We start from the raw sequence: 12,532 nt of genomic DNA, 5'->3' as shown, positions 1-12,532 counted from the left end.
AACCGGCCCCGCGCTTCCATTGGCTGCAGGGGGCACGGCGGAAGTGACGTAAGGGGCGGGCGGCGGAAATGGGAGCATCGCCGGAAATGGCGGCGCCGCCCTCGGGCCGGGCCCGGGCCAGCCCCGCAGCCGCGCTCGGAGCTCCCGGCACAGCGCTCCGGTAACGAGCCGCCTTTATCGTCAGTGACACAGTTCAGAAATAACACGCGCGCCTTCGCTGCCCCGGCACCGACTCACAAACGGCACCGAGGTTCTCGCGTCTCCGCTGATGGGTTAAAGAGAAATCACCCGTTTCTTCTCTGTGCATTAAAATACCCTGGTTTTTAATACAAAAACTAGCAGACACTTCATGAAAATTGATAACAGTGTACAAATCACGGCACTCGCTCATTCTTCCTTTAAAGAACAGGGAAATCGCCTTCAAAGAAAATTTAAAAATCGCTAAAATTTACAGCTGGTGATTGCAAAAAGCCACCCGAAGGAGGGGGAGAGCTGTGTGTGCCCTGAACCGGCACCTGCTGCCCCGCAGGTGTCACAGGACAGGTGGTGGAGGCACAGCTGGGCACAGCTGGGCACACCTGGGCACACCTGGACACACCTGGGACACAGCTGGGACACAGCTGGACACAGCTGGGCACACCTGGGAACACCTGGGACACACCTGGGCACACCTGGGACACACCTGGAGGACAGAACCTGGCAGGGGCAGGGCAGCACGCCAGGGTTTGGCTGCAGAGCAGGCTCAGGTGGTGCTGCTGCAGGAGCTGCCTGCAGGTAACACCTTTCAACAGGTAACACCTTGAACAGGTGACACCATGAACAGGTGACCCCTTGAACAGGTGACCCCTTGCAGCAGGGAACACCTTGAACAGGTGACCCCTTGAACAGGTGACACCTTGAACAGGTGACACCATGAACAGGTGACCCCTTGAACAGGTGATACCTTGAACAGGTGACACCATGAACAGGTGACACCATGAACAGGTAACACCTTGAACAGGTAACACCTTGAACAGGTGACCCCTTGAACAGGTGACACCTTGAACAGGTAACACCTTGAACAGGTGACCCCTTGAACAGGTGACCCCTTGAACAGGTGACACCATGAACAGGTGACCCCTTGAACAGGTGACCCCTTGAACAGGTGACACCATGAACAGGTAACACCTTGAACAGGTGACCCCTTGAACAGGTGACACCATGAACAGGTGACACCATGAACAGGTGACCCCTTGAACAGGTGACACCATGAACAGGTGACCCCTTGAACAGGTGACACCATGAACAGGTGACCCCTTGAACAGGTGACCCCTTGCAGCAGGCAGGTGTGGCTCCTCTCTCTGCCTCCACCACCGCAGTGCTCAGGGCCCGCCCAGCCCCGTCCCCCCCGCTGTTCCTACACCTGAGGAACAGGGTACGAGGCACAAGCAGCCAGACCACACATGTTCTTGCCTCGCTCGATAAGGAAATACCTGAAAGAGAGAGAAATGGCTGTGAGTGAGCGTTCCCTCCTCTGGCACAGCCAGCCTGGCAGGGTGGGCAGCCCTGGCACAGTGCCCAGAGCAGCTGGGGCTGCCCCTGGATCTCTGGAACGTCCCAGGCCAGGCTGGACACGGGGGCTGGGACACCCTGGGACAGGGAAAGGTGTCCCTGCCACGGCTGGGCTGGCCTGTAAGGTCCCTCCCCACTGAGCTCTCCGTGCCCCCAGCTCTCCAGGCAATGCCATTCCCTGCCCCTCACACCCCAAGCCAGAATCAGCATCTCCCTCCCAAGAATTCCTGCAGCTGGAAACTCTTGTGACGCTGCAAACTCTCCCTGGCACAGGCAGTCCTGCCCCAGCCCTGCGAGCAGCAGAGAGGAGCCAGGGGAAGCAGCAGCAGCTCTGCCCACGCTGCCTGGGGACCCGGGGACCCGGGGACGTGCCTGACCAGTGAGCCCAGGCCTGGCTTGGTGAGCCGTGTCACCAACCAGCCTGGGACCTTTCCCTGTGTGCCTTCCCAACTGCAGCTGCAGAGTGTGAGGGTGGGATGGGGCTGTCCCCAGAACAGGCAGAGTGTGGCTGTCCCCAGAACAGGTACACTGTGTCTGTCCCCAGAACAGGCAGAGCGTGGCTGTCCCCAGGAACAGGTACACTGTGTCTGTCCCCAGAACAGGTACACTGTGGCTGTCCCCAGAACAGGTACACTGTGTCTGTCCCCAGAACAGGTACACTGTGGCTGTCCCCAGAACAGGCAGAGCATGGCTGTCCCCAGAACAGGCACACTGTGGCTGTCCCCAGAACAGGCAGAGTGTGGCTGTCCCCAGAACAGGCACACTGTGGCTGTCCCCAGAACAGGCAGAGCGTGGCTGTCCCCAGAACAGGCAGAGCATGGCTGTCCCCAGAACAGGTACACTGTAGCTGTCCCCAGAACAGGTACACTGTGGCTGTCCCCAGAACAGGCAGAGCATGGCTGTCCCCAGAACAGGCACACTGTGGCTGTCCCCAGAACAGGTACACTGTGGCTGTCCCCAGAACAGGCAGAGCGTGGCTGTCCCCAGAACAGGTACACTGTGGCTGTCCCCAGAACAGGCAGAGTGTGTCTGTCCCCAGAACAGGCAGACTGTGGCTGTCCCCAGAACAGGCAGAGCGTGGCTGTCCCCAGAACAGGTACACTGTGGCTGTCCCCAGAACAGGCAGAGCATGGCTGTCCCCAGGAACAGGTACACTGTAGCTGTCCCCAGAACAGGCAGAGCATGGCTGTCCCCAGGAACAGGTACACTGTAGCTGTCCCCAGAACAGGCAGAGCGTGGCTGTCCCCAGAACAGGCAGACTGTGTCTGTCCCCAGAACAGGTACACTGTGGCTGTCCCCAGAACAGGTACACTGTGGCTGTCCCCAGGAGCCCCTCCCTTACCCCTGCATGCCCCACAGTTGGCCCCAGGAGTTCTTGACGATCCAGTACGGGGTGCCGCTCTCCTCTCCGTAGCCCACGGCCAGCACGGCGTGGTTCACCTTGTCAGGGGTGTGCTCGCAGCGGGGGCTGCGGGAAGGAAACACACGTGTGCTGTGTGAAAGGCAGCCTGCAGCTAACCAGGGATCGGTCAAAGCAGTCCCAAGCACACCCTGCACACAGAGCTACGGGATGCTCTGAACTGTCCAGGAAGGAAACCACGGAAAGGAGACGCTGCTCTGATTTCCACTCTGAAATCACCAGCCGTATCTGGAGTTAGGGAATCCCTGCAATTCTGAGCTCCTGGCCCACCAAGACGAGCTACAGTGCAGAGGAACTTTCCCAACTGAAACCAGCAGCTCTTAGTGCCTCGCAGAGCTGCTCTGCACTGCCCTGAAATTCAAGGGCACTGTTTCATGTTTTGCACAGGAACGCAGAGCTCTTGGGTCTAAATATGTATTTCCTCTAAAATTTCAACCTTTAAACTGCCGTTGATGAAAGCTGCTGCCTGTGGTATGAAACAAGCTCATGGTACATGTTCCCACCTCAAGAGCATCTATTTTTAAACATTTTCAAACTGCAGCACAGGAAAAGATCAATAATCCACTTCAGATTTTCTTTTTTTTTGATCTGTTAACAGCTGCTCTGGGCTGAAAGCACTGGAGCACCAATTATTCCATGCACTCTGACTTTAAACCCACCTTAGACTGTAAATCCACAGGAGAACTGCTCCTGGCGTGTTCCTCTGACCATGTCCCAGCCCTGGCACTTACCTCGGGCATCGCTGGCTACAGATCCAGCAAAGCCACTGGAATCAGCACCTGCTCCTTCCCGAGAGCTGCCTGGGGCAGACCCCTCAGACTCTCCCTTGCATTTTCCCTGCAGTTCTACGTGACTGGGGGTTCCTGAGGGGATGTGAGTGCAGCACCACGATCTGCTCTCCAGGCCGGACAGGTTCCTAGCACGCAGCTCTCCTCCCTGTGCTGCACAGGGATGCACGTGACTCCATCCCTCCACGCTGCCCTTGCCCTCAGCTCACCAACGAGGGTCACACACTCACTTGGAATACACTCCTTTCCTGTAGTGCATGAAGTTACTCGTCACCTGAAAGGCAAAGCTCACTGGGTTGTGCTTCCCCACAGCTTCCACCATGCCGTCCTCGTCATACTGCAAGAGAGGACCCAGGGCCATCCATCACCTCCAGGCTGTGCTGGGACCAGTCCAGGTCCAGCAGCCAGGACACGGGCATGGATAACCCTGCCTTCCTGCATGTACACACAGAATCCAGTGCTGAGCTGTAAGATGAGAACCAGGACTCTGTCCCAGCCTGGAGATGCACCCACTGTGGGAAGCAGGCAGCAACCCAGGGCCTCTGTTTTGGCTCCAGCACCTCCTCGGTGCCACCTTCCAAAAAGTTTGGAAGCGCAGCCCCTGGGGCCTCACCTGTGTGATGTTGACAACGTCCTTGACAAAGGCAATGGCCTTCTCGGGCTGGAACTTGCAGGTGCCATTCTGTGGGGACAGAGAGGAGCTGTTGGAGCCCATGGCAGGCCCTGCTCACCACGCTGGCCGGGGCAGTGCTGGAGTACCTTGGCTCGGTACGGGTAACTGTCCTCCCCCATGAGCCCTTTGTTGTACAGGATGTACTCGAAGGCTTGGCTCGGCAGGCCCCTGTGAGACAACATGGCTCAGTTAGGATGGTAACAATTAATTAGGATGGTAATGATGGATTTGGATGGTAACCCTGCAGCTTCTGCAGAGCAAAGCCATCAACATTCCCCCCTCTGCACAGCACTCCCACCAGCCAGGGAGACAGGGAAGGGCAGTGTCCATCCCAGAGGCACAAACTCCAGTCTGCTCCTGCAGCATCTCCCTGCCTGGGACTGCTGGCTGCCCCACCACGCTGTCTGGCATGGTCACAGCTCCAGATCCCTGGAGAAGAACACCAGGAGCCCTGACAGGTCAGCACCAGCCTCACATGCTGAAAGGTGTTTTTGGTGCCCTCTGCCCAGCCTGGCTGGGGGACGTTGAGAGACCCACATCTCCAGCAAGCAGCTGCTCCCTTCCCTGGCCACCTTCCAGAAGCACATCTCAGGAGGGAAGAAAAGAGAGATGATCAGGGAGTGCTGATGTGGAAACGCCTAAGGAGGAGTCACAAGAAAAATAAAAAGCACCAAGAGTGGCTTTGCTCAGCTCTGAGCCTCCCTCTAGGACAGCTTATCTCACAGAAAACAGAGTTGTCAGAAAGCTCTATTCTCTCTGCCTTCTCTAGCAAAGCCAGAAGGAACTTCCCAAAGGGGAAGCAAAGGTTTCTGTGGGTTCTTCAGGGTGCCACGAGACACCCGTGAGCCATGGGCAGAACAACAGCCACAACTCCCCTTGCTGTCCCAGAGCCCAGCAGAGCCCAGCTGCCCTGTGAAAAACATCTCAGATAAAAACTAACAAATGAGGAACAGCAGAGGTTGGGAAATGCTGGAGATTTAGTGAAACATTCTAAGCTCCAGGGAGTGTGAAATTAAAATAAGCAACCAAAGTTGCTTCCCCTGGCCCGTTGCAGCCAAGGGAAGACAAAAGCCATTCCATTACGTGGCAGCATCCTGACACTGGATCTTGAGGAAGGCTGTCCATCACAGGATGCAAGATACTCTAATTTCTGTTCTTTCTGGCCCTCTCTGACTTACCCACTGCAGCCATGGTTGTTGAAGGCCTGGGCACAATCAACCAACTGCTGCTCTGCCTGCAAGAAGGGTTTTGAGTCAGTGATTGTCCCACAGCTGTGTTCAGAGTTGGTGACACAAAAAGCAACTGCACAGCAGGAACTGAGAGTTGGTTTATCTGTGCAGCTGGCTGCAACAACCACCACAGCACTGGTTTACCCACGGCAGTCACCTGGGACTGCCTCCATGTCCCAGGAGGCAGACAAGGAAGGAGCCATCAGCCTGGGATGCCCTGGCTGCCAGAGGCATTCCTCCTCAGGCCTGCCAGGAATCCTTCTCCCCCCACAGAAGGACTGGCTGAGATGTCTTCCAAAGGTCAGGTTTGTTTTTAACACACCCAACCCTCAGTTATTCTGCTAAGTTGTGTAAGTGGCTACTGTCTTTCTAGTTCTTCAGGAATATAAATCCTCCAGGAGCTGAAAAATCAACATGTCCCAGTGTGCTGCCTGCAGTGAGGGGCCCCAGCCAGCTGACAATACCAGGCACAGCTTCTTTCCCCGTGCCTGCTCCCAGCAGCCTCCAGCCCCTCTGGCTCCAGCCTGCTCCCAAAAGGGCTCTGCCCCAGCCCAGGAAAATCTCACCAGGGACAGCAGCTTTCCTGTGGCAATGGCAATAGCAGACTCCAAACAGCCCGTGGTGGAAAAGGTCCAGCAGCTCCCACAGGCACCCTACACGAGGAACAGCAGAGGAACCGCTCCAGGAGGGCTCAGCAGCCTCCCCAAAACCCCGGGGCAGAGGGCACGGCAGCAGCACAGAGCCTCCACTGCCTGCTGGCAGCTGGGCTCGGCCTTGTGCTCAGCCCCTGGCCAGGGCAGGCACGGAGCAGCTCCGGGTTAGCTCCTCATGGCACAGGCACCCAGCACTGCTCCTCGGGCACGGCCTGCCCGCAGCCATCAGCCCCCCTCTGGCCACGTCACACACTCCAAACCTGGTTTTTCACGGGTGTCACAAAATTCCCCTTCTTCCTCCAGTCGATGGAGTCGGGATACGGGCCAGAGCTGCGCAGGAAGTTCCCCTTGGTGGCTGAGCAGTTCTGCAAGCCGGGCAGGAGGGCTGTGGTGAGCCACCAGGCCAGTGGCCCAGGAGAGCCACCCTCGCCGGGGTGGGGGATCGGTGACGAGCCCACACACAGCGGGCACTGCAGCAGGGAGCCCGGCCAGCCCCAGAGGGCACCGCCAGCCTGCGCCCCGGGCTGCAGCCCCAGCTGCTCGGGGAGCTGCCAGCAGAAGGGACAGCTGGGCTGCACGCAGGACCGAGGCAGCTGAAAGCCACAAGGGTGGGGAAGCGGGTTCGCCTCGCTCTTACCCCGCTGCTGGTGGCACAGGACGTGACCTTACGAAAGCGGGGTGCGGGCAGCGCAGCGATGGGTGCCGGCCCCGCAGCGGCTGCAGGTGACTGCAGAACCCTGCTCAGGGGTCCGCCTGGACCCTTCCTTCCTGCCCACCCGCACTGCCAACATTTACCTGGGGCTCGCTCCACAGGTACAGCTTTTTAAACTCTGCGAAGGTCAGATCCGAGAACTGGTTCAGGCCCACTAGAAGGGGGAGAAAGGGGACACTTTGCTCAGCGAGGGCGGCGCTCGGAGCCAGCACGGGCCGGGCGGGGCTCGGAGCTCCTACTCTGGAAGCTGTGGTTGCCGGCGTTGTGCTCCTCGATGCGCCGCTTGTTGCTGAGGAAGATGCGCAGCCGGCGCGGGTACTCCTCCGGGCCGTAGCGCCGCTCGTTCTGCGGGGACACCGCGGGTCAGGGCACCCCGAGCTCCCGGGACACCGCGGGTCAGAGCACCCCGAGCTCCGGGTGACACCGCGGGTCAGAGCACCCGGAGCTCCGGGGGACACCGCGGGTCAGAGCACCCGGAGCTCCCGGGGCACCGCGGGTCAGGGCACCCCGAGCTCCCGGGACACCGCGGGTCAGGGCACCCCGAGCTCCCGGGACACCGCGGGTCAGAGCACCCCGAGCTCCCGGGACACCGCGGGTCAGGGCACCCCGAGCTCCCGGGACACCGCGGGTCAGGGCACCCCGAGCTCCCGGGACACCGCGGGTCAGAGCACCCCGAGCTCCGGGGGACACCGCGGGTCAGGGCACCCCGGGCGCCGGGGGACACCGCGGGTCAGAGCACCCGGAGCTCCGGGGGACACCGCGGGTCAGAGCACCCCGAGCTCCGGGGGACACCGCGGGTCAGAGCACCCCGAGCTCCCGGGACACCGGGGGTCAGGGCCCCCCGAGCCCCGGGGGACACCGCGGGTCAGAGCACCCCGAGCTCCGGGGGACACCGCGGGTCAGAGCACCCCGAGCTCCGGGGGACACCGCGGGTCAGAGCACCCCGAGCTCCCGGGGACACCGCGGGTCAGAGCACCCCGAGCTCCCGGGACACCCCGAGCTCCCGGGACACCCCGAGCTCCCGGGGACCCCGGCCCGGGCCCCTCTCCCTGCCCCGGGCCGCACCTGCAGCATCCAGGCCTTGAACAGCCGCTCCTCTGCGGGAGAGAACGGCGGCGTCAGGGGGGCACCGGCGCGGCTCTGCACCGGGGAGCCGGGCCGGGCCCGAACCGAGCGGCACCGAGCCGGGCCGGGCCGGGCCAGGCCGTGCCAAGTCGCCTCCTGCCCTCCCGGTGCCCCTGTACCTTCGGCCGAGGGAGCCCAGGCGGCGGCGGGGGCCAGGAGCGGGGCCAGCAGCAGCACGGGCCAGAGCATGGCCGGGCCGTGCCGAACCAAACCGGGACCGAGCGGAGCCGAACCGGGCCGAGCCGAGCCGAACGCGGCCGAACGGAGTCGAAATGGGCCGAGCCGCTGCCAGGGGGCGGGGCAATGGGCGGGGCGGGCGGGGGGCGGGGCCCGGGAACAGGGCGGGGCCGTGGGTTGGGCGTGGTCCCGGTAATGGGCGTGTCCCCGGTGATGGGCGTGGCCTCGCCACTGGGCGGGGCACCGGCACCGGGCGGGGCCCGCGGCCCGGCGGGTCCGGCGTTATCCCGCCCGTAAAACTATCACAAACCCCGGTTCACCCTGAGATAGAATAGATTTATTAGCAAGAGGTAATCAGGAAACATATATTTTTACAAAAAGAATGGAAATATTTTTTTTTTTCCCAAACAAGCTGTAAGTTGAAATAGTTTTAGGGCTTGAAAGAGAATTCCCATACCACGAGGTATTGCTTACAGCAAGTGTTGTGTGAGTGGAGCATGCCTGCCACTGCCGGGGAACCGTGTCAGGGACTGTACAATGTAAAAAACCCAGGTACTATTCACAGAATAAGCACTACATTACTATATCCTGCTAGCGGGTGGTTAGCCAGGATTACAGTAGATGTAATAAAAACACTCGTCATCTCTAACTCTACGTCATGGTACTCAGAGTGGGCACAAGGGTACGGATCTACAGCATATCAACAGGAGCCGGATGCAGCGAGGAGAGGCAAGGGGATGCTTCCATCTTCCCAACTTCGGAGGGACCGGGGCAGCAGCCAGGGCCCCCCGTGCCCGGCCAGCACGAGGGTGGCACACACAGAGAGAGCAGCTCACACCGAGGAACAGCCTTTAATGCGTTCCCTTCTCCCACCTTACAGAGCTTGCCGTGCCATGTCAGCACTGTCCGAGTGAGAGCTGCTCTGTGCCGCCCCAGAGCCCCGTGGGGACACAGGGCTCACCTGGCCCACGGGGACACGGGGACTCACCTGCCCGGCCACCAGCCCCCCAGGAGGAACAAATGACAAAAGTAACATCATCCAAAAGAACCCGGGGCTCCAGCCAAGTGTCGGTGCGTTAAACCTTAACCGGGGCGGGGAATCCTACGCGAGGTCGAGCGCGGCCTGGGGCGGGGGTTTGCTGGGAGAAGCACAGACTGGGAGTCACTCCAGGGCGTCCATGGAACTGGCTATGTACAGTTTGCTATAGCGAGTGTACAGGGCGGCCGCCGCCGCGCTCAGGAAGGCAGCTTGGGCTCTATCCGCAGAGAAGCTTCGTAAAGGGTTTCCTCGTCCATCACACACGACTGGTCCAGCAGGTACTGCGTCACCTGGGAACGAGCGCGGCCATCAGCGGGCTGGGAGAGCACGGAGCCCGAGAGCCGGGGCACCCACACCCTGGGAAGTGAGGTGCTGACGGCTGCCGAGACCTTTCAGCTCATGCTGGGGCCACCGTGGGGCAGAGGCCGGCTGGAGCTGGCAGTGGGGACAGCAGGACACACTCTGCTCCCTGGGGAGGGGTGCTGCCCCTAAAGAGCTGCTCCAGGGTCCAGGGTGCAGCCCTGGGAGCACTCCGAGCCTGTCCACCAAAGCTGCCCTCTGCAGCAAATCCTCTGCTTGGAGAGGCCTGGGGGCCACGGGGGGAGTCTGCTGGAGCCCCCACAGCCCCCCTCCCTCCCCTGCCCTCTTCCCAACAGCTCCAGCGTGGAGCTGCCAGGTGTTGAAGGCTTAGATGCTGTGATGGAAGAGGGAGATGAGGAGCACAGCACGCCCGTGGCTCTGGGGACAGGGCTGTACCTTCGGCTGGTGCTCGATCTTGTAGGAGGTTTGCTGGAACTGGCGGATCTCCCTTATGATGTGTGAGATCTGTGCAGGGATAAAACACACAAGGTTCCCGTGGCTCAGCCATCACCCAGAGAACCCATCCCAGCGCCCAGGAGGGCAGGGGCACCCAGCACAGCACAATGCAGAGGCCTCTTTGTCCCTTCTAGACATTAGGAACAGCCCCAGGTGTGTGCAGGGGACACATGTGGCCTCCTGGTGCTGTGCAGGTGAAGGCTGAGGGGACACAGACCTGGCCACAGCCACACCACGCCAGCCCAGCCCCCTGTGCCCACGCCACTGGGCTGGAGCACTCACCATCCTCATTTTGGAGAAGTTCACCAGGCCATCCTCAGTGTAGTTCGGGGTGCCCTCCTCGATGAACGCCAGGTCAGTCAGGTACATGCCCAGGTAGGGCACACACGGAGGGTCACAACTTGGGAACAAACCAGAGAGAAACGAGGAATGACGCTTTCCCCCTTTGGAGCTTGGGGCGGGGTAGGGGAGAAGGGGACAGCTCTGCAGTCAGCAGAATTGGAAGGATTCTCTCCAGTACAGGAAGGCTCTCCCAGGGAAGAGGAGGTCTCTCATCCCCACCAGCGCAGCAGGACAAGCAGGACCTGTGGCTGTGCCCCTCCCAAAGCCACAGCATGCAGGAGATGAGCTGAGGGCGGCTTTGAGGGTCAGGAAAACCTTCAGAAGCTTCCATGGGCAACCTGGTCTATTGGAAGGGGGCCCTGCCCACGGAGAGGTATGGAACAAGATGAGCATTAAGGACCCTTCCAACCTAAACCATTCTGGGATTTGATGATTCTGTGATAGTGAAGGGGAAAATTATTCTCCAGTGTCTGGCAGTGGTTTTTCCCTCTGCAGTCCCTTTTATTCCCTGCACAAAGGAGCAGCTCAGTCCTGGGGATCACTTTGCCAGCCACGGTGCTGGCTGGACAGGACAGGACCCTTCAGGGCAGGCTCCGGGTGATGCTGGGAGCAGAGCTCAGCTCCCCCCACAGCACAGGGCCAGGAGCAGCCGTGGGAGAGGAGGAGAAGCACCATCCACTCACTTTTTCAGTGCCTCCCTCAGGTTCTTGAACCTGCCTTCCGACGACACCAGCTTCTGGAGCTTATCAACCAGAGCCTTCGTCTGCAAGAAACCAAAATGCTGCTCAGCAGGGCCCTGGAAGAGCCCCCACCCCTGCAGCCAGGGCTGCAGCCTGCAGAGCCTCAGGGTCACTTGGTTTAGATCGGATACTGGGGACATTTCTTAGTGTCTGTCCAGCCCTGGCACTGCTGCCCGGGGCAGTGGTGGAGTCAATGCAGGGCTTTAACAGATGTGTGGGTGTGACACTTGGGGACACGGGTGAGTGGTGGCCTTGGCAGTGCTGAGGGAACAGCTGGACTTGCCCCGTCTCAGAGAGCTTTTCTAACCCAAACATTCCTGTGATTCCACTGATAAACCCAACTGCAAGGCAGGGTCTGCCCGTCCACACACCACCTCCCTCCTGAGAACAGCCTGAAAGCCCTTTCTCCCTTTTCTGACTCTTCCAATGCGTCTCATCCCCCCCAAGCCTGCCTCCCCAGCAGGGACCACCCCTACCTGCTTGGAGACCTTGAGCCAGGTCTTCTTGAGGCGGAAGATGGCACTGCGGTTGAGGGAGGAGGTGATCTCCAGCACGGCGTTGTAGTTGTGCAGGCAGCGGCAGATGTCGGCCACCGCCACCCACTTCTCGATGGCGCTGACGCGCGCGTTGATCTCCTCGTTCCGGATGATCTCCGAGGCAATCAGGTTGCTGACCTTGGGGAGACACGGCACCCAGCCCGAGCTTTAGCGTGAGTTTGGGCCCAGCTCCGTGTGCTCCAGCCTCAGGGCAGGTTTTGGATTTCCCTGTGCTCCCCAGGAGGAGCGGCTGCAGCAGGAGATGCTCCACCTGCACCGGTTCCCCGAGGCAGGTGAGGACAGGTGACCCTCACACACCCCAGCCCTGGGGCAGGGGGGCTGAGCTGCCTCCCCTGTGCCCACCCCCTGTGCCCTGCAGCTGCACCTACATCATTGAAGTGCTTTGTGTTCTTCATGATGTATGGAGTCCTCTCATTCTTCTCCAGCTTCATCCAGCCTTGCCCGAAGAATTCTCTGCAAACCACAGTGGTCAGGTCAACTTTTATTTCCCGATTTTACGGGATGTCCAAGCCCTGCAAGCTCCAGGATGGAGATGCCGGGGTCTTTGCCCCCACACTGCTGGAAAGGCCCCACATGGATGTGTTTGAAAGTGTGATGGTTGTGGGAGGGTCCCCCTGAGCCGATTACCTTGGGGACGCCAGCAGAGAAGCCACTGGACTGGATCAGGATTCAAATCTGCACTTGAGCCAAGTCTGGCAAAGCCCAGGAAG

The 12,532-nt window shown here is 60.3% G+C and overlaps 2 protein-coding genes across 3 annotated transcripts in view; both read right to left on the bottom strand.

Moving 5' to 3' along the window:
• Positions 1–1,065: 1,065 nt before the first annotated feature.
• On the bottom strand, positions 1,066–8,438 carry CTSH (cathepsin H). The gene is made up of 12 exons (XM_005521803.3): positions 8,271–8,438; positions 8,092–8,123; positions 7,266–7,371; positions 7,110–7,180; positions 6,575–6,679; positions 6,228–6,314; positions 5,611–5,666; positions 4,519–4,600; positions 4,373–4,441; positions 3,990–4,096; positions 2,894–3,019; positions 1,066–1,472 (listed from the first exon to the last, which is right to left on the bottom strand). Exons 1-12 carry the CDS (start codon positions 8,338–8,340, stop codon positions 1,397–1,399), a joined length of 987 nt encoding a protein of 328 aa, XP_005521860.2. The 5' UTR covers positions 8,341–8,438; the 3' UTR covers positions 1,066–1,396.
• Positions 8,439–8,691: 253 nt separating this feature from the next.
• Positions 8,692–12,532, bottom strand: part of RASGRF1 (Ras protein specific guanine nucleotide releasing factor 1) — a 29,124-nt gene continuing 25,283 nt past the window's right edge. For both annotated transcript variants that reach the window (XM_088063070.1, XM_088063071.1), the window contains exons 22-27: positions 12,191–12,275; positions 11,742–11,939; positions 11,209–11,288; positions 10,466–10,583; positions 10,124–10,192; positions 8,692–9,657 (exon numbers count right to left, since the gene is read on the bottom strand). In XM_088063070.1, coding sequence (XP_087919196.1) covers positions 9,565–9,657; positions 10,124–10,192; positions 10,466–10,583; positions 11,209–11,288; positions 11,742–11,939; positions 12,191–12,275 — 643 coding nt within the window. In that variant the 3' untranslated portion in view covers positions 8,692–9,564. The remainder of the gene's footprint in view (positions 9,658–10,123; positions 10,193–10,465; positions 10,584–11,208; positions 11,289–11,741; positions 11,940–12,190; positions 12,276–12,532) is intronic.

Source organism: Pseudopodoces humilis, chromosome 16 (genome assembly GCF_049639895.1).
Source record: "Pseudopodoces humilis isolate 2021_Gansu_Grassland_sample_001 chromosome 16, ASM4963989v1, whole genome shotgun sequence".
Taxonomy (NCBI): Eukaryota; Metazoa; Chordata; class Aves; order Passeriformes; family Paridae; genus Pseudopodoces; species Pseudopodoces humilis.
The sequence above is the reverse complement of the archived record's forward strand: the minus strand, read 5'-3'. Positions and strand labels throughout refer to the sequence as shown.